Consider the following 25,035-nt stretch of genomic DNA (forward strand, 5'->3'; position numbering starts at 1 on the left):
GCAATTTGAAGACAGCTTTATTGTGAACTAGGTTTAAACATATCAATCTACATTTTATATATTAAATGGATTTCTTAATACTGCACAACAAGTTAGTCCAAATGTAACCGTTTTCATCTGGCTAGGGGCTGCCCTGTATGTCTAAACTGCATGCAATTACGCTATAAACAGGTTGTTGGAACAAGACTTCTGCAGAGGTAACAAGATGAATGAATGAAGATGAATGAATGAGGATGGAACAGCCAGGGGAATACTGCTAATTTGTTATTTAACTAGAACATATTTGTATTATATAATTTTAGTATGAGTTTTTAACCAATTCCTAAACTCCAATCCAACCTTTTGGTTCTTTTCCTCCCTCCTCGGAAGTTGTTTCAATGGTTCCCTCATGCTATAACCTAAATGTGATTTTATAAGCATTTGACTAAGAAAGAGAGGATGCGAAGATGGAAATTATCTATGGTCACAAATAATCAATAACAATGTCTACTATATTTGAAGACTCTACTAATGTTTGAAATAAAATACATGACTTGAGACTTTATATAAAAATTTTACAGGTCCATGAAAAGGTTTATATGCACATATGTATACATTAACAAAAAAAAACCATTATTTAATAGCTTCTGTTGTTGGTAGTCTACAAGAATGTTTTCCATTCAGTGCTTTGGCAAGATATTCTCAGTACAAAAGCAGTGCGTCCTGTTACAGCATTATGTTCCCCCTATAAATGTCCTCCCTGTGCAGTCATCAAACATGCTGTCACTAATCTCCAGCATATGGATTTAGTCTGTTTGCAGCACTTTATGAAATATGTTCTTCCTGGAAAGGCAGTATGCAATTTTAGTATTTCTTACTGGATTATGAATTGGAACAGAGATGTAAGATGTAAAAGCAACTTTTATCACCTTGGGCTTTTGGAGTGGTTTGTCTTGGCTCAATGTAAACGTCTTAAGGGGCCTAGGAATTTAGTTATGGGTACAGGAGGTGCCTCATGACTAAAATTTGTTTATAAATTAGTGACAATTATTTCAGTGTTCTGCATGAGCACTTTTTTTTTTTTTTTAGCCCACTCATATACTCTGTTTTGTAGACCAAAATATTTATAAGACAGATTTCAGATGAATACAATCATGTCCTGTCCAAGAAGTTAAACTTACAAAATACATTTTTAGAGAGGATACAGTAAAAGCTTACAAGAAGAGTCTGCTTTTTTTCACATTTCTGTGAGCCAGAAGAAGAGCTTGCGGTAACCCCCCACAACACAAAGAGGGAGTCTTCTGTGCCAGCTGAGTCCAGATCCAACAGGGGCAGTCCCAATAAGAATAGGCTAAAGATAAAGTGTTCAAATTACAAATTATGTCTTATTGCCGATTCAGAACTGTTAAAAATAGGTTTCAAAAATAAAAATGCATATATCCTCTTATAAAGAAAATCAACAATTAACACAATGTAAAGTGGATTGGAAAGAAATCACCACAGCAGTGGCTTATCTAAAGGCACCTGGTTCATTTTCTGTTCAGAGGTGTCCAAAATGTGTGTGTTATAAGCATAAAAATTGACCTCCTGATCACAATAATAATCCCAATAATAATCTTTTTCAAGATACTAATAACTATTATAATGCTATCTATGGAAATTCAGAACTGGGAATTACCATGGTGTGCTAATAACTCAGAAGATATGGGTGGGGAAGTTAAAATAAAAAATGAATTACTTAGAATTACTTGGAGTTTATGTATAGACTTTGGTAGAAACAAGCTTAATTTTTTTTTTTTTTTAAATTACTTAAGAAACTTGTGTTAGGTGTTAGATTACTATACACTCGGCACCTCATCAGCCTAATCAAGTTCCTTGGCTTTTTATGAAAACTTTCTTGTGCTTGCAAAATGGCAAATAAATATAATGATCCTAATCCATGCACATTACAGCAATAATTCCAACAGTTTACATTGTCATTTATACCTGGGATGACACCTTAATTATGCTTCATGTGCTATCCGCCTTGAAAAGCTGCATGCTAGGACAGCTGTATTTTAAAATAGTGACTGAGATGAGATGGGATGGGATGACAATGCTCACCTCAAACCAAGGATGTTCTTACCTGAGGGTGTGCCAAGTGGTGAATAGCTATCTGACTTTTCATCTTTCCTGGATAGCCAGTAGTTGCAAATACATTTTCATTGCATTTTGACCACCTAGGGCAAGAGAAGAAAACTTGAAAATGCGTGGCAATAGTAAAAGTTGTAGACTGTCATTTTTTCCCCCAATTATATTAATAATTCAGTCTTCGCTTTGAAACAAAGAAAGATTTGAATATATAAATAGGGATTAAAGTGTTCAAATTCCTTTTAATCTGGGAGGTACAGTGTGTAGTTTTGCATTTTTCTGTAATACAGGGTTTCTGAGATAATATATCTGTATACCAAGTTGTACAATTTGAGTAACATTTACGAATAATGTGTAATAATAAATACGCTTTGGGGCTTGCAAATGGTTATTATAATTACATTTACAAAAATTCTACACAAAGTGGTACCTGAACATTCTTGCTCTGTCGGCATGTGCTGGCTTGTTATCTTGTGGGTAGCTAGAACAAGAAAAAAAAAAACCCTATGTCTCATTTACAATATACACACAGTAGTTAAGATTAATTCTCAAATGTCAACAATCGCTACACATGCAGCTTTTGACAGGGCAGGAACTAGGGGTACACAGAGTAGGAAGCTGCCTAGGGCGCCATCATTGAGGGCACACTTTTATGGGGATTTTTTTTTTGTTTTTTTTTTTCAAGCGTTTATTTAATAATTTATTTCAGTAATCATGGTCACTCAGTTGGGTGGAATCCACCTCCCTCACCTTCTCCCTCTTGCCGGCAAGTAATAGCTCCTTCTGTGCAGTGCAGCACGACGTGCATACACGTGTCAATGACGTCACTGATGCGGTTGGGTGGCAGAGAGCTGGCGGGCTGCTTGGTGTGACTCGCGTTCACTGCTCTCAGCCTTGCACAGTTGAACTGAACTGAAGACATTATTTCTATTACTTTGAAAGTGTGAAGCTTCCTGCTGGCACAGCCAGGTACAGATTTGAGGGTCATAGGTTTGCTGTTGCTGCCGGGCGCTGGCACAGGAACAAATACTTGGGGGCAACATGATGTGATCAAATACATTTTTGGCTGCTGCTGGCACAGGTAAAGATTGGGGGCAATATGATGGCTGCTGGGCTTGCTGGCACGAGTAAAGAGGACAGTAATATAAATGAAAATGTGTGTACCCATTCTTGCTTTTCTTTATTTAAAAACCATCATGGTAAGGAGGGAAATGGTAATGCAGGACCGGGGGGCTGATTGAAGCTGTAGGCTAGGGTGCCAAACTACCTTAGCCCTGGCTTTTGAGCTTAATCTTGTGAAAACAGAATTATAAAAACACTTAAGGTTGCTAAAGAAAAATGAAAAGAGCCAAAATGAGTTAAATACTACCTGGAACGTGGCATCTCCCATATTATCCAGTCATTTCCTGCAACAGCCCCAATTCTTAAAGTATTCCTCACGCACCAGTCTGCAGACATCAGAGGCACCTGCACTGACTCAAGAGACAGTATAGCCTGGTGTGTAGTCAAATCATAGAAACGTATAGTACCCGTTTTCTCTGCCACCATTAGCTGAGACAAAAAAAAAATGTATAGTAAATTAAACTGTTAAAAACCTGGAAGTTCTATGGTTTCTTTTACTACCTTAAAGGACTTTACTCCTTTGAATAGCTGCCCCCATTCTTACACAGCATCTAGACTGAAATTTTATCAGCTAATAGCAATCATTTTAGATAGCAAGACTGTCTGTTGAACCGGAGGTACATATCTACATAAGAGTTGTACAGCATGGGCCAAGTCACATATCCATAACATGGCATAATAGGCACATAATTTAAACACAAGACCCCCATTAATTTCCAATGATAAACTTGACAATTCATACCTTGAATGCTCCTTCTGGATGCCACGCCACACTCATACCAGGGGAACGTAGAATAAACATTGCAATCTGCTTTCCATCCAAATCCCAAATCCTATTTATGAAAAATAAACGAATGTTATCTGCTGAAAAAGTCGAAATTTTTTCAAACTCATTGATCCTCCTTTCTGATACAAGATCGAGCCCATGTATTATGAACCGCAGTGTTCTAAAAGATGGATTTATTTTGAATGAAACTTGAACATATGCTATGCATATTGTGACATGAGATTGAGTCTTAACAATTCAGTTCAAAGAGCAACTTTAACCCTTTAAGTGCCAGCAGAATTTCACATTTTGGTTACGCGAAATGCCAGCCGTTTTTGAAACATTTTGTGCTCTCTCACTTTAGGGGCATTTTCTGAGGGGAAACCTATAGTTTACCTAGGAAAACTATACATTGTTTTTTTCGGTAGAAACTGAGCTTTCTAAATCTGCCTGAGTTTTCATGTATTTCCACCTGTGCAAAAAAATTTATAGTGCTAAATACCAAAAAAAAATGAAAAATTACCATTTTTCATCGTATATCAATTTATACCAGAAAAATATTTCATTTTACGGATGAAAATCCAACTGATTTGGAAAGCCTTATGTCTCTCGAACGTGCCAATACCAGATATGTATAGTTTTAGGGAGATTTAGGACTTCTGTACCTCAAAAACTCCCGGCAGTATTTTGCCGAATTTTGAAAGCACTAAGGCAGAAAACGGCATGCTTTAGATTCCAAGGCAAAAAATCCTGAAACCGTAGGTTTACCCCAGAAAACCATACATTTTTGAAAAGTACACATTCTGCCGATTACAAAATGGGTAACTATGTCTCTCTACTCCCAACTACCAAACATAAAAGCTTGTCTGAACATAGCGGTTTTTCAAAAAAAAATTCAAAATTCTGAAAAATCATTTCAAAGGTTTTATTTTGCTGCTCCGCATATCCCAAACTATATTAGGTACCAAGAAAAAGCACCTGAAATATGATTGCCAGGGGTCCACTGAACAGTTTGATACCCATTATGCATAGGTTTACCAAAGTATCTGGCATTTAGAGACACCAATATGAAGTTAGCACATCCAAATTGATCAGGACTTTACTTCAGCTACTGAGAAAGCAACACATTGACTGCATTTTTTGTGGGGTAAAAACACAGAAATATATGTTTACCCCCCAAACCCATATATTTTTGGAAAGTACACATTCTACCGAATCTAAAATGGGTACCCACGCCTTTCTGCTCCAAACTACTGAGTCGCAAGGCTTTCCCAAAATTGTCGGTTTTCGTGAAATATGTGAAAATTGCCTCAAACCTTCAACTTCCCAGCACCATATCACCCATGTATCATTATGCACTAAGAAAAAGCACCCTAAATATGATTGCCAGGGTTCCTCTGAACATTTTGGTGGCCATTGTTCATAGGTTTACCAAAGTATCTGGCATTTAGAGGCCCCAAAATGAAGTTAGCGCATACAAACAGTCTAGTGGGTAACTTCAGCTAATGAAAAATCAACACATTGACTGCATTTTTGTGGGGTAAAAACACAGAAATATATGTTTACCCCCAAAACCCATATATTTTTGGAAAGTACACATTCTACCGAATCTAAAATGGGTACCCATGCCTTTCTGCTCCAAACTACTGAGTCGCAAGGCTTTCCCACAATTGTCGGTTTTGGTGAAATATGTGAAAATTGCCTCAAACCTTCAACTTCTCAGCACCATATCACCCATGTATCGTTATGCACCAAGAAAAAGCACTCTAAATATGATTGCCAGGGTTCCTCCAAACAGTTTGGTGGCCATTGTTCATAGGTTTACCAAAGTATCTGGCATTTAGAGGCCCCAAAATGAAGTTAGCGCATACAAACAGTCCCGTGGGTAACTTCAGCTAATGAAAAATCAACACATTGACTGCATTTTTGTGGGGTAAAAACACAGAAATATATGTTTACCCCCAAAACCCATATATTTTTGGAAAGTACACATTCTACCGAATCTAAAATGGGTACCCATGCCTTTCTGCTCCAAACTACTGAGTCGCAAGGCTTTCCCACAATTGTCGGTTTTGGTGAAATATCTGAAAATTGCCTCAAAGCTTCAACTTCTCAGCACCATATTGCCCATGTATCGTTACGCACCAAGATAAAGCACCCTAAATATGATTGCCAGGGTTCCTCCAAACAGTTTGGTGGCCATTGTTCCTAGGTTTACCAAAGTATCTGGCATTTAGAGGCCCCAAAATGAAGTTAGCGCATACAAACAGTCCCGTGGGTAACTTCAGCTAATGAAAAATCAACACATTGACTGCATTTTTGTGGGGTAAAAACACAGAAATATATGTTTACCCCCAAAACCCATATATTTTTGGAAAGTACACATTCTACCGAATCTAAAATGGGTACCCATGCCTTTCTGCTCCAAACTACTGAGTCGCAAGGCTTTCCCACAATTGTCGGTTTTGGTGAAATATCTGAAAATTGCCTCAAAGCTTCAACTTCTCAGTACCATATCACCCATGTATCGTTACGCACCAAGAAAAAGCACCCTAAATATGATTGCCAGGGTTCCTCCAAACAGTTTGGTGGCCATTGTTCATAGGTTTACCAAAGTATCTGGCATTTAGAGGCCCCAAAATGAAGTTAGCGCATACAAACAGTCCCGTGGGTAACTTCAGCTAATGAAAAATCAACACATTGACTGCATTTTTGTGGGGTAAAAACACAGAAATATATGTTTACCCCCCAAACCCATATATTTTTGGAAAGTACACATTCTACCGAATCTAAAATGGGTACCCATGCCTTTCTGCTCCAAACTACTGAGTCGCAAGGCTTTCCCACAATTGTCGGTTTTGGTGAAATATCTGAAAATTGCCTCAAAGCTTCAACTTCTCAGTACCATATCACCCATGTATCGTTACGCACCAAGAAAAAGCACCCTAAATATGATTGTCAGGGGTCCTCCAAACAGTTTGGTGCCCATTGTGCATAGGTTTACCAAAGTATCTGGCATTTAGAGGCCCCAAAATGAAGTTAGCGCATACAAACAGTCCCGTGGGTAACTTCAGCTAATGAAAGATCAACACATTAACTGCATTTTTGTGGGGTAAAAACACAGAAATATATGTTTACCCCCCAAACCCATACATTTTTGGAAAGTACACATTCTACCGAATCTAAAATGGGTACCCATGCTTTTCTGCTCCAAACTACTGAGTCGCAAGGCTTTGCCAAATTTGGCGGTTTTGGTGAAATATCTGAAAATTGCCTCAAAGCTTCAACTTTCCAGCATCGTATTGTCCATGTATCATTACCAGCATAAAGCATCCTAAATATAAACATACGGGTCTACTAAATAGTTTGATGCCCAATGTGCATAGATATACCAAACTATGTGGCGCACAGAGACCCCCAAATGACAATATGTATAGACATTTTCACGGCTGACGCGCTGGCTGCTGCAACATAACCACCCGGTGTGTGTATTATGCGACATTAGACCACCTAACAGTACAGAGACCCCAGAAAACCATATATTTTCAGAAAGTACACATTCTGACGAATCCAATATGGGTAAATAAGTGTTTCTACTACAAACTGCCAAACTGCAAAGCAATGCTGAACATAACGGTTTTTATCAAATTTCTGAAAATCGTCACAAAGCTTGAATTTTACCCCATTATATGCCCCACATTTCGTAAGTTATCAGCATAAAACATCCTAAATATGAACGCCAGGGGTCTACTGAACACTTTGATGCCCAATATGCATAGATATACCAAACTATGTGGCGCACAGAGACCCCCAAATGACAATACTGTATATACATTTTCATGGCTGACGCGCTGGCTGCTGCAATATAAGCACCTGGTGTGTGTATTATGCGATATTAGACCCCCCTAACAGTACAGAGACCACAGAAAACCATATATTTTCAGAAAGTACACATTCTGACGAATCCAATATGGGTAAATAAGTGTTTCTACTACAAACTGCCAAACTGCAAAGCAATGCTGAACATAACGGTTTTTATCAAATTTCTGAAAATCGTCACAAAGCTTGAATTTTACTCCATTATATGCTCCACGTTTCGTAACGTATCAGCATAAAACATCCTAAATATGAACGCCAGGGGTCTACTGAACACTTTGATGCCCAATATGCATAGATATACCAAACTATGTGGCGCACAGAGACCCCCAAATGACAATACTGTATATACATTTTCATGGCTGACGCGCTGGCTGCTGCAATATAAGCACCTGGTGTGTGTATTATGCGATATTAGACCCCCCTAACAGTACAGAGACCACAGAAAACCATATATTTTCAGAAAGTACACATTCTGACGAATCCAATATGGGTAAATAAGTGTTTCTACTACAAACTGCCAAACTGCAAAGCAATGCTGAACATAACGGTTTTTATCAAATTTCTGAAAATCGTCACAAAGCTTGAATTTTACTCCATTATATGCTCCACGTTTCGTAACGTATCAGCATAAAACATCCTAAATATGAACGCCAGGGGTCTACTGAACACTTTGATGCCCAATATGCATAGATATACCAAACTATGTGGCGCATAGAGACCCCCAAATGACAATAGTGTATATACATTTTCACGGCTGACGCGCTGGCTGCTGCAATATAAGCACCTGGTGTGTGTATTATGCAACATTAGACCCCCCTAACAGTACAGAGACCCCAGAAAACCAGATATTTTCAGAAAGTACACATTCTGACGAATCCAATATGGGTAAATAAGTGTTTCTACTACAAACTGCCAAACTGCAAAGCAGTGCTGAACATAACGGTTTTTATCAAATTTCTGAAAATCGTCACAAAGCTTGAATTTTACCCCATTATATGCTCCACGTTTCGTAACGTATCAGCATAAAACATCCTAAATATGAACGCCAGGGGTCTACTAAATAGTTTGATGCCCAATGTGCATAGATATACCAAACTATGTGGCGCACAGAGACCCCCAAATGACAATAGTGTATATACATTTTCACGGCTGACGCGCTGGCTGCTGCAATATAAGCGCCTGGTGTGTGTATTATGCGACATTAGACCCCCCTAACAGTACAGAGACCCCAGAAAACCATATATTTTCAGAAAGTACACATTCTGACGAATCCAATATGGGTAAATAAGTGTTTCTACTACAAACTGCCAAACTGCAAAGCAATGCTGAACATAACGGTTTTTTATCAAATTTCTGAAAATCGTCAGAAAGCTTGAATTTTACCCATTATATGCCCCACATTTCGTAAGTTATCAGCATAAAACATCCTAAATATGAACGCATGGGGTCTACTGAACACTTTGATGCTCAATATGCATAGATATACCAAACTATGTGGCGCACAGAGACCCCCAAATGACAATAGTGTATATACATTTTCACAGCTGATGCGCTGGCTGCTGCAATATGAGCACCTGGTGTGTGTATTATGCGACATTAGACCCCCCTAACAGTACAGAGACCCCAGAAAACCATATATTTTCAGAAAGTACACATTCTGACGAATCCAATATGGGTAAATAAGTGTTTCTACTACAAACTGCCAAACTGCAAAGCAATGCTGAACATAACGGTTTTTTATCAAATTTCTGAAAATCGTCAGAAAGCTTGAATTTTACCCATTATATGCCCCACATTTCGTAACGTATCAGCATAAAACATCCTAAATATGAACGCATGGGGTCTACTGAACACTTTGATGCTCAATATGCATAGATATACCAAACTATGTGGCGCACAGAGACCCCCAAATGACAATAGTGTATATACATTTTCACAGCTGATGCGCTGGCTGCTGCAATATGAGCACCTGGTGTGTGTATTATGCGACATTAGACCCCCCTAACAGTACAGAGACCCCAGAAAACCATATATTTTCAGAAAGTACACATTCTGACGAATCCAATATGGGTAAATAAGTGTTTCTACTGCAAACTGCCAAACTGCAAAGCAATGCTGAACATAACGGTTTTTATCAAATTTCTGAAAATCGTCACAAAGCTTGAATTTTACCCCATTATATGCCCCACATTTCGTAACGTATCAGCATAAAACATCCTAAATATGAACGCCAGGGGTCTACTGAACACTTTGATGCCCAATATGCATAGATATACCAAACTATGTGGCGCACAGAGACCCCCAAATGGATATATAGTAGATAAAATGTACAAGGCAAAACAAAATAAGGCAGTAAAGAGTGAAATGAAAAAAAATCCAATAAAACCACAAAAATCAATGTTTTTTTTTCCAGACTAGTGTTATCGGCCGTCAGAATCACAGTTTGAATATTTTAGCTGGGCCAAACAGGTTATACGGCTAGAAACAAGTGAACACAACATATGCAGAGCTGAAAATGCAATAAAATGGCTAAAAATTCAATAAAATGGCTAAAAATGCACCAAAATACCCAAAATTGCAATATAATCACCGAAATAACATACAAAAGATATTGCACAGTACGGTTAGCGAATACGCTATTCGTAATGGCAATAAAACATTTTTTTCAGCAAAAAAAAGAGACGATGCGATAAGAAAAAAAAAAAAAAAGCCACAATGCCATGTATGTTCGTGTGCGTGTGTACAAATGGTAAATTACATGTTATGTGCGCGTGTGTGCGTGTGCACGTGTGTGTAAGTGCAGTGAGTGTAAGTGACCCCCCCAATCCCCAAAAATGTATGTGTAAGTGTGTGTAAGTGTGAATCTAAGTGTGTATTACTGTAATAAGTGTGTGTTGGTGTGTTTGTGTGTGTAATTGTTGCACTAACCTGAAAAAGTCGCTGAAGACTGTTGCACACGATGTGGAGGGGTCCCAGGAAGACATCTGCGACGATCTGCGTGTCTGTGCTGTGGGGGCGGAGCTGGATGGCGCGGTGTAGGCTGCAGCAGCAGGACACGTAAGGAACACGTGCCTGCTGCTGTTTTTGGGCCCCTGGGCGATCGCGCCCCAGGGGCCACTCGATCCCCTGCTCTGCTCGTTGCCTAGGGGCAGGGGATCGAAGCGGAACGGAGCGAGCGGCTCTAACAGCCGCTCCTCCGCTCCAGAACCCGGAAGTGCTGCAGAACGTAGAATCTACGTTCTGTGGCATTTCAAGTTACTTTTCCACAGAACGTAGATTCTACGTTCTGTGGCACTTAAAGGGTTAAAGGGCACCAATCATAACTAAAATAATTTACTAAGTAAATACACTGTGAAAGTTCAAGAAATCCGATTTTTAAAACAGTTAGCATTGTTTGTATAATACCGTTGTAGCGGAGGCAGGCATCTTGGATTTCACTGGCTCCTCCTACCTATATCTTCCCAGTCAACAACAGCTCTGAAAACTCGCACATGCTCACTTCAAATTCCTTGGTTGCCTAGCAACCCTTCTAAGCGATTTTCAAATCAGCCAAACTCCTGTGTTAGCTGCTGTTCAGTAGTGCTGCCATCCGTCTGCAAGTTAATGCCCTTCATTTGCATAATGACATCACCAGCAGGGGACAAGATAGAGAAATGTGATACGTCTAGTGGAGGAGTTTACTAAAGCTAGGCATTCTGGGTAGAATACTCAAGGCAGCGCTACAATTTGGGCATGCTCCTCAACTCAATTGCATGTTATAGTCACTGTATGGACTCCCTCAGTGAAAGAACAATTTGACAAAGTAAGGGATTTTTTAAAAAAAACTGTATATGTAGTTTGATTAAACGTGTTTAGGTTGTTCTGGTCAGATTGTTAATATGCGTTTGATTTTGACTGTGATAGGTGAGATAACTTGCCTGCTGACCAATCGGTCACACTAATGTTACACATATCTGCCAACTGCACCAATTTAGGTCACATAGTTAGGATTTGCAGACATTTAAAAGGCACATTTATCAAGGGTCGAATTTCGAATTCATGTGCGTTTTTTCTAAACACCCTTAAATTCAAATTAATTCTAAGTCCGACTTGACAAAATGTATTAATAGAATCAAATTTTTAAAAATCGAAAGATTTCACTCAAACTCGAGATGAGTGTTTTCTCTGAAAAAAAAAACTTGAATGTCAGGAAGGCTGCAAAAATCTCCAAATGTATCCCTGGACCTCTCCCATTGACTTAAACAGCAATTCGGCAGGTTTTAGGTGGTGAATAGTCAAATTTGAATTCTTAAAGTGCCAGAGTATGATACATCTCAAAATTCGAATTCACATTTTTTAAAAAAAAAAAACACCAATCGAGTTTGGATAACTCCCTTTCACAGTTTTGATCATTAAAAAAAATTGGGATTTTTAATTCAACCCTTAACTCTTCAGGGGCAAATTCACTAAGATGCGAAGTTGCGCCAGGCGCAACTGCGCCGCACTTCGCCAGGCGTAGTTTCGCCAGCGCTCCGCAAATTCACTAAAATCCAAAGTTGCACACAGGGGTAGCGTAAGGTTGCGAAGTTGCGATAGCGTTGATTCACTACGTAAAGCGAAGTTACGCTAGCGAAGGCTAATTTGCATACGGCGCGAAATTCAAATTTCAATGGAGGAACACGTATCAGCACTACAAATGCCTAGAAAACCTTCAAATCAGCAAATAAAAATTTTATTTTGCCCTACACATGTGCCTACTGTCTAGGTAAGTTGCCATGAGTCAGGAAATGTAGGGGGGAAGGAGGGGAGCCCCAAAAATATTTTCGATCTTTTTCAGCCTATCACCCATCATGTAGAAAACACGCCAGCGTTTTTTTTTTACTTTTTTTGAAACAATCCCTATCTACTCTATTGCGCTTCGCCAGGTCTGAGCTGGCGAAAGAAGTCTAGCGTAAAAGGTAGCATTCAGTACACTGCGCAAGTTAGTGAATTTGCGTAGTTACGTCGCTAGCGAAAATTCGCCTGGCGTAAGGATGCAAAGTAACACTAGCAAAACTACGCCAGCGTTCGTTAGTGAATTTGCGCAGTAACGAAAATGCCAAACGCTAGCGAATTAACGCTAGCGTTCGGCGCTTAGTGAATTTGCCCCTAAAAGTAGGGATACAGAAAAAATGAGTGGCGTTTAGGCATATCAGAACGTGTCAGCATAGCTGGGCATGTCCAGCACAGACTACTGACATAACCAAAAGGCTACAATTTGGAAAGGTTGGGAGGTAGTGTTTTTATAGGAGTTCCATGGTCAACAAAGGAACAATTTTGGGCATTTATACATGACAGGACCTAACCATTTCTTTTTCTATTTTAGATTAGATTTTAATACCAAATGCTGTTTCTATAGGGGTAGAAAGCTGCAACCTGATGCTTATCTACAGTCCTAAATATGCCTATGTGAACATTATAGTATGTGATTGAAGCGGGGGGGAAAAATTGTATAAGCGGGTTATTTTATATATTCACTTTGCTTTCTATAACAACACAATGATTTAGGCATAAAACAATACATTAAGTTTTTTTTTATTTACTATTCTTAATTTTAAATTCCTACAATGCCAGTTATTCACAGAATAGTGGAATTTTACAGCAGCACAGCAAATGGCGCAGTGCCTTAACATTCAGAGAGTAAAGCTCCAACATTACACAAACAGACCAAATCGTCCCCAAGAGAGATTATATAGACATTAAGAAGAAGAGCATGCTGACCTCTTGGAAACAATCTAAATGTTCTTTTAGAATGTGCTGATTTTAATGTACTTGGCACAACATTGTTTTGATTGGTAGCCAGTCTCATAATGCTTTAACATTTGAAATAGCATGGAAGATTGGATGCACAGCATCTGCTGACAGATGCAATAATTTAAATGAAATAAGGTTACAAAAATAAGTCTGCAACATTTCGGATGATCAGATTTATATCATGGCTGTATAAAATTAGAGAGACGCATTGTTGTGTGCCTTGGAATAAAAGATGTGACTTGCTAAGTGTAACCAGTTTTTTTCTAAACCGATATATACACTTCCGTGTAATATTTTCGGTTAAAGATTGCTAAGACCTCTATTCATCCAGCATAGAATCGTAAAGCAACACTGTTAAAACCTCTGCCAAACTTTTCAGCCAGACAGCCCAAAATGAAAGAGTACCCCCATTGTTCATGGCAATCCTGCATAGATTATGTACAGCTAGCTTTTACTGTGTGCTTATGTAATAATGGCTGGAAGCATTAAGGGGGTGGTTTACCTGAAAGTTAGTGTGTTATAGAATGGCCAATTCTAAGCAACTTTTCAATTGGCCTTCATTATTAATTTTGTTTAGTTAATTATTTGCCTTCTTCTGACTCTTTCCAGCTTTGAAATGGGTGGTCACCGACCCCATCAAAAAACAAAGATCTGTAATCGAACAAATGTATTGTTGTTGCTACTTTTTATTCATTATATTTCTGTTAATGCCCTCTCCTTTTCATATTTTACTTGTTTATTTAAATCAGTGCATGGTTGCTAGGGTAATTTGAATCCGAGCAACTGCATTGCTAAAAATTGCAAAGTGGAGAGCTGCTGAATTACAAAAGCAAATTATTTCAAAAACCCAATTGGAAAAAATTTAATATCACACTCTACATCATACTAAAAGTTAACTCAAAGGTGAACAACCCCTTTAAAAACAAACCAAAGCACTCTGCTTCTATTTTTTTCTCCTACCCACCTCTCCTGAGCTCAGCTTAACCATTACAGTGCTCAACCCAGCAGAACTTGCTATCAAAGTATGTTGTGCCTATGTAAATCTGCATTCTGCATTGCATGAACTTTACAGCATACATGTCCTGTTTGCACATGTCAATGTTACTGATGATGTGTCAGAGGGAAATTGGCCACCGGGTGAAAGCTGCTATTTGTTTTATGAAAATGTGATGGCGCTGGCAAATAGAGGGGGTATATGCAGTACAAATGATGTGGCTTGGGTGGGGAAGATATGCCCAACTTATATACATGTTAAGAAAATGTAGGCTTTACATGTCCATGTAAGGGGTCGTTTATGACTGCAACTGTAGTGTGCACAATATAATTTTGGTTGCAAGCTACCATGTTTCTTGTCCACAATTGTTAAAAAGGGTTTTGAATGTGATTTGCATGTTGCACTAAAATCTGGTGTCAGGAATTAGAACTATTGTCTATTTTGTAGCCGTGACAAATTGCTGGTACTAGTAGCTGTGTGTGTGTGTCACCCTAAAGAATTTTAATTCTTACAGTTGAACGGAACTTAAACTTAAAAAAAAGTATGAAGAAGGGAAAAAAAAATAAAGACGTTATTAAAATTGCATATTACAGCTTTCAAAGTAAGCTTAAATACTGTAAACTTATAAATGCTTTCACTGTTGGATACTGTGCAGCTTACAACCTTATTAAGCTATTCAAAAATAAAGATTGCTTCCAAACCACTTGACCTCCGTGACTTCCAAATTTTAGTGTATTAATGACATTGTCTGTAAGATTACGAATTATTTTATGGGAAATTTTATAACAAAAATGTACACATGCAAAAGGCATTAGCAGTACAGTTAAGCAAAGCACACATACTATCCATGCCAAAGCTTTAGGCAATGACCATATTAAAATTTCAGTCAGATTTTTCTTGTATTAACACATTCCTAAAATCAATATGGTCCTTCTCATGGCTAAATAATACACCAATGGCAATTGATTTTACGAGGCAATAAGACCAAAATATTATTTTTCATACAAATATTATCCCATATATCAGAATTCCCTATTCAATTGTAACAGTCTAACAGATTGCTTAGGGGTTTTGGGATTTCATACAGTTTTTGTTAACCATTTTTGCCACTCCAGTGCAAATAACAATACAGGGCACTTGTCAAAGAGTTTACAAGTATAACAATGTAGGGTAGCTAAAACATAGCTAAATTAAATGACATGGGGGGTGGGGATCCTAATAAAATTAATATAAAGTGTTTTATTTATTAATAAAGAGGCAAATTTGCTGCCGTTTAGTTCTGTACCACTGTGCAAGGCACTGCAATATAGATAGCTGCAGTATAAATATGTGACAATAAAAGGACACAGCTATTGTCATCAGAAAAGGACTGCGAAGATAGAACGTGTGCCTATACATGTATGGGATCAGTTATCTTGCTGTTTATCAGTTATCCAGAAACATTATACAGAAGGTTTCGAATAACTGGTTTGCCATGACCCATAGACAACATTTTAATAAAATAATTAAAATTTTAGAAAATTATTGCTTTTTTTCTCTGGAATAAAACAATTTCCTTACTTGATTCCAAATAAAAATAGAATGAATCCATTATTCAATGTTGAAAATGTTTTTTTTGTTAGTAGACAAGGTATAGAGACCAGACATTATATACCCTCTGGGAAGAAACTTCATGAGAAGGGAGGTAAAAGGGAGTACAAGGGAGTGATGAGCAGAACGTTTCAGTGTCCAATTAACTTGTATGGAAAAATAAAGGAGTAGCTGTAGATGAGCTTAGGGACGATACGCCTAGGCACAAGAATACAAAAACAATACAGGATACTGATAAGAACCAACTCGGCAGATGTTACACATAACCTTTAAACAGTTTCTAGAAGGGTCTCATAGGCACTTATAAACTGTTCACTCCACTAAGGGGGGGGGCTCAAGCATGGCCTGCAAAACTTTACCTCCGCAAGGTCAATGAAATTGTAAAATTTCTCTCAGAAAGAAATGGCATTCAGATTTTGGGAAAGCTGGTTGCTGTGATTCCTTTTTAGAGACACTGCTGACTATAAGCCACGAATGGGTTTTTAGAAAGAGTCTAAGGAACACAAGCTATGATTATTGTTAACGGTCTATTGATCACCTGTTGAATGTAATATTAGTGAGAGATGTCAAATAAAGTCATCCCAATGTGATTTATCTAGCATAATGCAACAAGAGATAGCTATACATGTCTGTCAAATTTAAGGAGATCTGAGGATATCTGGTGCAATGTACTACTGTCCCCCCCTCCCACCTTTTTCTTTCTTTACCACTAACCCCCCCCTTACTTTTGTTTTTGAAAAGTTTAATAAAAATTCAAAATACAAAAAAAACACCAAAACTATTTTATACCAATATCATTGGGCTGAAAACAGTATCACGCCTTTAGTTAAGCGTTAACATTTCAAAATCCAAGCCTGTATGTTCGTAGAATAGAGAAAGTTTGCTTTGTAAACAGTGGTGGTCCTAACAACAATTTCCAAACAGGAACGTTTCCGATTTTGTATTGTAAAACTGCACAGAATACAGTAAAATCGGTTATTTGGACCTAGCACTCATGCAGCTTCCAGAAACGTTTCAATGTATTCTACATGCACAACTGGATTACATAGGATATTCTTACCTGTGTAAAGCTTTATGTTACACTGTGTGCTGCACAATGCATCTAATGTTAAAAAATATCTGCTACCCTTTGTTTACAGCAGCATATGAATATACCTGTGTTATATATGAAGTATAAGTTCCCACAATTTAAAAGAACATTTTGCTTCTTGCCTGGTGCAAGAATGTTGGTTTTTACTGCCAATAAAACAACCTGCATGTGTGATCGTCTCCAACGCTAGCAATATCAGTTCCTTCTGGAGAACAAAACACCAAGTCATTAATGTATCCAGAGTGGCCTTCTATGACCTGAAAAATAAAATTGATAAATTATATCGGAATTAAGCAATATGTCGGTTTGCCACTAACACAAAAGCGAAAAACAATGCAAACATGTTGCTGAAATGTAGCCAAATGTAAGGTTCCGCATTTGGGGGTTTAAAGCTGTCCATAATACTTATAGTGTACATGTGACACAGCATGCACAAGTTCTTCCAGGCAGCCTCTATCCAATATTTTATTCACTTCCTGCTATTCTGACATTCGTGCATTGATCCACATTCAGCAGTGCAGATGATTTTTGAGTTAATTTTAACGTGTAGGATGCTGAAACCTATTCTGGCCTTCGGGTAATCTGCTTTTAAAAAGGGTAACACTCTTACTGTATATAATGCACATGTAAGGGATCTTTTATATGGAATCCAGTTATCCAAAGCGCTCCGAATTACAGAAGGGCGGTCTCCCAAAAACTCCATTTTAATCAAATCATTTACATTTTTAAAAAATTATTTCCTTTTTTTCTCTGTATTAAAACGTAAAATGGTACCTTGCAGTAACTAAGATATAATGAATAATTATTGGAGGCAAAACAATTTACAGAAATTACAGAAAGACCCCTTATCTGGAAAACTCAAAGCAGGTCCCATACCTGTATTAGCCTTGGCGGATTTCCTCTTGGAAAACCACAGATTGTGTTCATGCTGGGGCCAACACAATGGTTCCAGATGCAAACAGAGGGAGGCTATTGCCCATGGTAGGGACTGAAAATGGCCTGTGTATTTCAGCATGCTGATTTTATCCCCATTTCTCTTCATGCAGCCACAGCGGGGGCCATGTAGGGAGGTCATAAGCAGAGGCAGGGTCATCGTGCAGGGGGCGAGTCTGGGCTGCAGGGCCCACCAGGTTCTTTTCCCGGTGTCCCGGCAGCCCAGACCCTAGCCTTAGGGGCTAAGGTTTCTATTGACTCATTTTCATTATGCGATAGATTTTTAGAGACCTGAAAAATTCAGGGTTATAGTTAAACCTTTATTTAAAAGCCCCCCTGAGTGGTGCGAATAGCAGTGAAATGCAGATTTCTGCTGGAAAAACACTTAATTTAATATCAGAATTAGTGACAGCTGTTTGGACCAGCAGTGCTTTTCCCTGCAGAGAGGCGGCAGTTAAAACAACGAAAGCAAAGATTTCAGTGGTTGCCATGGGTTACTGTCCAGATGCAAATTTACCCAGTCTTTATAAATGAGCCTCAGTATTTTTCCCCATAACAATATTCCTTTAAATATATCTTTTAGGGAGAAAGGCCTGTAGAAAAAGATTGTATAGCAAATAATTACAGTAGAGGGTATAGACAGGAGGATATTGTTCTGGTTTAGTAGTATAGACCCGTGGGTGGTGAGCATATATGTGCCTCTATAGAACGTTGTGATAAGACCTCATCTCCATTTTCCATGTAAATTATAAGGCTATTATAAGTTACCGAGGAGTTCCATGACCATGTAAAAGCACAAGGCCGAGTGTTTTTATACAGGTGATGGAACTTTCTCATGCTCAGCGCTCAACACACTGCACTGTAGGATAGGAACCAATCAGTACCTAGGCTGAACCGATAGGGAACCAAAGACTATTCTTTGCTTGTGTGAATGCAGGGCTGTGATTGGTTATACCCCTCTACTGTGCTTCTGGCAGGGACCTTAAGAACACACCCACTTATCATTTGAACTCGGACAGCAACTGTAGCAGACCTATAGTGAGCCATCATAAAAGGGCCATTTTTAAACATAGTATTAATTTTGTAGCCCAAAGTAAAACAGGCACCATATATTATTCATTATTGCCTACAATATTAAAAAGGTTTCACTTATCCCATATGTCTCCTTGAAGAGTACAAAACTCTAGCACTTTACTTTAATCTAATTATGAAAGGATCATTCAATTATATAGCTCTGCATGATTTCAAAACCAGAATTAGCCACCTCAGCTCCAAATAATTAAAGTAACAATTTTTGTATTTTTTTTTATTGCAAAGGTTTGTATATTGATAGTGTAGTAGTAGCATGCTTGTATTCTTAGAAGCTTATGAATTGTAAATATAAAAGCATTTTACCTTATACTCATTTTTGTCCTGGAAATCTGAAGTAAAGATCCTTATTTTTTTATCACCAGCTGCAGTGGCGAATCTATGGTACAAATAATTTCTAATTAAACTGGATTAAAAAAAATTAAAAATAAAATGTGCATTTGGAAAAAAAAGAGAAGATTGAAATTTAAGGGAGAAGCAGTGGATGATTATCATTTAGCATTGTTTTCTGCAATGGAGTAGAGGTGGTCCTTATGTATAGAACCAATCCGTAAATCAAGTGATAACATTTTCACCTACTTTATAATGTAAGCTCTGGACAATGTAAGTACAGAGAGGGAACACTGTACTTACATTGTAACATACTAGCTTAAAGGGCCATCTTCAAAAAACAAAACAAAACATACATTTAAGACATACAGAACAGGTAAAACGAAGCAGAGAACACCTGTCAGCACATGGTAAGACAAATATCAAGCAAGGCAATGGGACAGAATAGAGGAAAGGATTGTTGCTAAATTAAAGGAACAGTTCATTGCAAACATAAAAACTGGGTAAATAGACGGGATGCAAAATAAAAAAAAAAATTCTAATACAGTTAAATAAAACATGTTTTCAATATAGTTAGGTAGCCAAAAATGTCATGTATAAAGGCTGGAGTGACTGGATGTCAAACATAATAACCAGAATACAGCTTCCTGCTTTGCAGCTCTCTAACTCTGAATTAGTCAGCGACTTTTAGGGGGGGGCCACATGAGACCTAAATGTTCAGTGAGTTTGCAATTGATCCTTAGCATGCAGCTCAGATTCAGAAGCAAACAGTTATGACTGATGTGCCCCCCTCAAGTCACTGATGGAAACCAAGAGCGCTGCAAAGCAGGAAGTAGTGTTCTGGCTATTATGTTAGACATCCAGTCACTCCAGCCTTTATAGATTACATTTTTGGCTACATAACTATATTGAAAACTTGTTTTATTTTGCACAGCCTATCTAGTTACATAGTTTTTATTTTTAAACTGAACAATTCCTTTAAGGCTAACTCTTTGCAAAAGGTTTTATAAACCACATTTGTCAAGTGGTCAATGACTGAATTTATGCTTCTGAAACTAGCTTTTATTCTCCTTTTAAACGAAGAAAGCAAATTAGTGCACCTAGGAATACAAGTATGTGGCATGTAAAGACCCCAAAATGAAAAAAGTGATTGCAAACTGTACTCCAATGTAAGGGGGAGTGTGAAAAACATCTGAAATAGTTGGCTGGCTATAAAATACAGTCCAGTGTTTATCCATCAGTGGAGGGCTGCATGGGGTGGCTGGCACAGCCAAAGATTGGAAACTATATTCTGAGGTGCCATAAGCAGTTAATTACGTGTGTGACATTTTTACTTAAAGTAACAAAATCTAAAAATAGGTAGAACTGTATCAAATATTATGTTTATATTTCTAGATGAAGTGCAAAACTAGAAAAGAAAATATACCTCAGTAGAGGGAGTAAAGCATCACATCGTGTTTCTGGGCTCCAGGCTATAGCAACCACTCTTTCCCCATGGTGAAAGGTTTTTAGTGTCTTAAACTCTATGCCTTCCACAGTAGAATCTTCTTCCTAAAAAGTAAATTAAAGATCACATATAATCATGTGTATTTTAGTATTCTAGAGAAGAACTTAGCAAGATAGTTACAATTACGTGAAGTAGCATCAACAGAGAAGTTGGCCGAATGTACCATGCATATGAAATTATATAGCGCAATAATTTATACAGTACAGGTATGGGACTTGTTATCCAGAATGCTCAGGACTGAGCGTTTTCCGGATAATTGACCTTTCCGTGATTTGGATCGTGATACTTCAAATCTACTTCAAAATCTTGTAAAAATGAAATACTGTAAACCCAATAGGCTGGTTTTGCTTCCAATAAGGTTAAATTATCTCTTAGTTTGGATCAAGTACAAACTACTGTTTTAATATTACAGAGAAAAAGAAAATCATTTTGACATGATGGATTATTAGGATAAAATGGAGTCTAAGGGAGATGGCCTTTACATAATTTGGGGCTTTCTGGATAACATATATCATACCTATACTACTTTATCCCTTATGTATTTTGAAGAGTGCAGGGTACAGCCATGCATACACTTCTACTTTTATGCAAAACAAGCCACTGTTAATAAAATTAGCATGTACATACCTGAAACCTGCAAGAAGCAATAACGACATAGCTAATTCCACCATAGGCTAATAAAGAGCCTGCCTCCCCAGAATCGAAGGGATTAAATTCGACTACGTGCACATAATCTTCACAGTCAACTGTGTAGGTGGCATTACTTGCTGAATCTTGCTTCATAGTCTGCTATGGGTTTCTTATCAGAAAAAGCTCTAAAAGGATAAAGAATGTATTCACAGATTTTAAAAGCAATTCACTATTATTAATGCAACCATACCATATTTAGATGTTTGCCATATCAAAAGGGTGATTTTGTTTCAGCCTTGAGAATCCATTTTTTACAATACGGGTGTTACTATGTTTTCTTCAAAGCCTCTTTAGAGAGGAGTAGGTAGGGAGTCAGAGCATACTTGCCCTACACTAACACTACAGTATTAATAAATAATTGCAAGGACATAAAGATGTACAAGGTTTCAAAAGCAACAGCTAAGCGCCTGGTAGACCTTTAACATAAAGAACTTTTGACTAAAAAACAAATACAGCTTCATAAATGATAAGTGTCCAAAGCTGCATCTGTCACTCAAGCTCAGCAAAAGCCATAGAGCAGGGTAAGACTTCTTTTAAAGGAGAACTAAAGTTAAAATCACTGGGGGTGCCAAAAGGTTAGGCACCTACAGTAATTTAAAATGATTTGGCCGATACCGTGGACCGGTGCTCCTGTTCGCTAAAAAACTGCACCAGCCCTCTGCAGAAGGCTTGTTGCCATCTTCTTTGAATGCTTCCACCTTTTTGTTCCAATCCACAACATACCTGTGTCTGTAGAAAATATGGGAATAAAGATGATGCCAAAAACTTCTGCAGAAATACCTGGGGCCAGTGCAATTTTCTGCCAACAGAAACACCGGCCCAAAGTATCGGTAAGCATTTATAATAACCTGGGGGTGTCTAACATTTGGCAGTCCCCTGTGATTGTGACTTTAGTTCTTCTTTAATAAAAGGAAACGCGCAGAGCAAAACGATTTTAACGGATATATTTTTTTTTTTCTATTTGGGTAGGTCTGTAAAAATGAGCTTTCCAGCTAATAAACTTGCCGATAGCTCAGTCGTGTTATGGGCAACAGATAGATTTTAAAAAGATCCAAATTGTACTCGTTTTTATAATTACATAGGCCATACATTTTTTAAAATGCACAAGGTTAGGGGAAATCAGTAAAAAGTTTTCCACAGTTCTATGTTGAGCTCACATATATATCCCTACATTATTTTTTTTTTTTTTTAAATAATCGCTTAAAAGGGGTTGTTCACCTTTGAGTTGACTTTTAGTACAGGTATGATTGATATTCTGAGACCATTTGCAATTGGTTTTCATTTAGTATTATTTGTGGTTGTTATTCATCAGCTCTCCAGTTTGCAATTGCAGCAAGCTGATTGCTAGGGCCAAATTACCCTAGCAACCATGCATTTGTTTGAATAAAACACTGGAATATAAATAGGAGCCTGAATAGAAAGATGAGGAAAACAGATGAGCAATAACAATAGGGGGCTGATTCATGAAGCTCGAGTGAAGGATTCGAATTTAAAAAACTTCGAATTTCGAAGTGTTTTTTGGGCTACTTCGACCATCGAATGGGCTACTTCGACCTTCAACTACTACTTCGAATCGAACGATTCGAACTAAAAATCGTTCGACTATTCGACCATTCGATAGTCGAAGTACTGTCTCTTTAAGAAAAACTTCGACCCCCGACTTCGGCAGCTAAAAGCTACCTAAGTCAATGTTAGCCTATGGGGAAGGTCCCCATAGGCTTGCCTGAGATTTTTTGATCGAAGGATATTCCTTCGATCGTTGGATTAAAATCCTTCGAATCGGTCGATTCGAAGGATTTAATCGTTCGATCGAAGGAATAATCCTTCGATCGTTCGATCGCAGGATTTGCGCTAAATCGTTCGACTTCGATATTCGAAGTCGAACGATTTTAGTTCCTAGTCGAATATCGAGGGTTAATTAACCCTCGATATTCGACCCTTAGTGAATCAGCCCCTAAATGTGTTGTTTTACAGGGCATTTTTTTAGATGGGGTCAGTGGTCCCATTTGAAAGCTGGAAAGAGTCAGAAGGAGGCAAAGAAGTATAAAAAAAAAAATTATGAAGAAAAATTGAAATGTGGCTTAGAAATGGCCATATAACATACTAAATAATAAGTTAAAGGTGAACCAAACGTGTAAAGAAGCAGTTACTTGTACATTCTAAGGGTCTGGCGACACAAGCAGATTCGGGGAGATTAGTCGCCCTAGTGACAAATCTCCTCTTCTTCGGGGCGACTATCTCCCCAAACTGCCTTCCCCCTGCTAAAATGAAACCTTAGGGTACAGCTTGTGTGGCCAGACCCTAAGGGCCATTGATCTCCACCCTCTAATCTCCTAAAGGGGTTGTTCACCTTTGAGTTAACTTTTAGTATAATGATCAGGTTCAGCTTTTATTATTTGCAGTTGTTATTTAGCTTCTAATTCAGCAGCTCTCCAGTTTGCAATTTCAGCAATCATGTTGCTAGATCTCAAATCCCCATAGAAACCATGTGCTGATTTGAATAATCGACTGGAACAGGAGTAGGAGAGGCCTAAATAGAAAGGAGTAATAAATAGTAACAATAACAATACATGTGTAGCCTTACAGAGCATTTGTTTTTTAGATGGGGTCAGTGACCGCCATTTGAAAAGAGTCAGAAGGAAGCAAGTAATTAAAACTATAAAAAATGAAGACCAATGTAAAGGTTGGTTACCATTGGCCATTCTATAGCATACAACTAAAAGTTAATCAAAAGTGAACCACCCCTAGCAAAACTTGACAGAATAAGAGTCATGAATCGTTCACCACTCGATAAGCACGATAGGAACGAATAAAAAGTGGGTCGGTTTTCCTGCGGTAACCACATGCCTGACACAATTACAGCGGGAGAAGTGAAATTGTCCCTTAACGCAAGCCGCCTTTAGCCACTATTAAACAGAGACCAGGCGCCCTACAACCAAAATATTCGATATTCTGCCATAACCGCCGTGACAGAAATCGTACAAACGCACAAGAGCCGAAATGCTGCGTCACAAATACACACCGTCCCAGATTGCCCTGCTCCCGCCACAAGATTTGCAGCTCTTTCACAGCGAGCGAATCACTCCCCCCGCCGCCTATCATATCCGGGGTTCTAGGTCGCGCACGCTGATTGGCTAACTCTAGGCAAGCTCTGTGACGCTACG

At 38.2% G+C, this 25,035-nt stretch overlaps 1 protein-coding gene across 3 annotated transcripts; it reads right to left on the minus strand.

The window, feature by feature from the left end:
* nup37.L (nucleoporin 37kDa L homeolog) lies at nucleotides 1–25,031 on the minus strand. Of its 3 annotated transcripts, XM_018251085.2 has the most exons (11): nucleotides 24,894–25,031; nucleotides 21,809–21,996; nucleotides 21,101–21,225; nucleotides 19,651–19,723; nucleotides 17,485–17,579; nucleotides 3,974–4,064; nucleotides 3,479–3,660; nucleotides 2,540–2,590; nucleotides 2,105–2,198; nucleotides 1,198–1,330; nucleotides 1–822 (listed from the first exon to the last, which is right to left on the minus strand). In XM_018251085.2, the coding sequence occupies exons 2-10, from the start codon at nucleotides 21,962–21,964 to the stop codon at nucleotides 1,217–1,219; spliced, it is 981 nt and encodes a 326-aa protein (XP_018106574.1). In that variant the 5' UTR covers nucleotides 21,965–21,996; nucleotides 24,894–25,031; the 3' UTR covers nucleotides 1–822; nucleotides 1,198–1,216.
* Between the last annotated feature and the right edge of the window lie 4 nt (nucleotides 25,032–25,035).

The sequence above is a fragment of the Xenopus laevis genome, chromosome 3L (assembly GCF_017654675.1).
Source record: "Xenopus laevis strain J_2021 chromosome 3L, Xenopus_laevis_v10.1, whole genome shotgun sequence".
Taxonomy (NCBI): Eukaryota; Metazoa; Chordata; class Amphibia; order Anura; family Pipidae; genus Xenopus; species Xenopus laevis.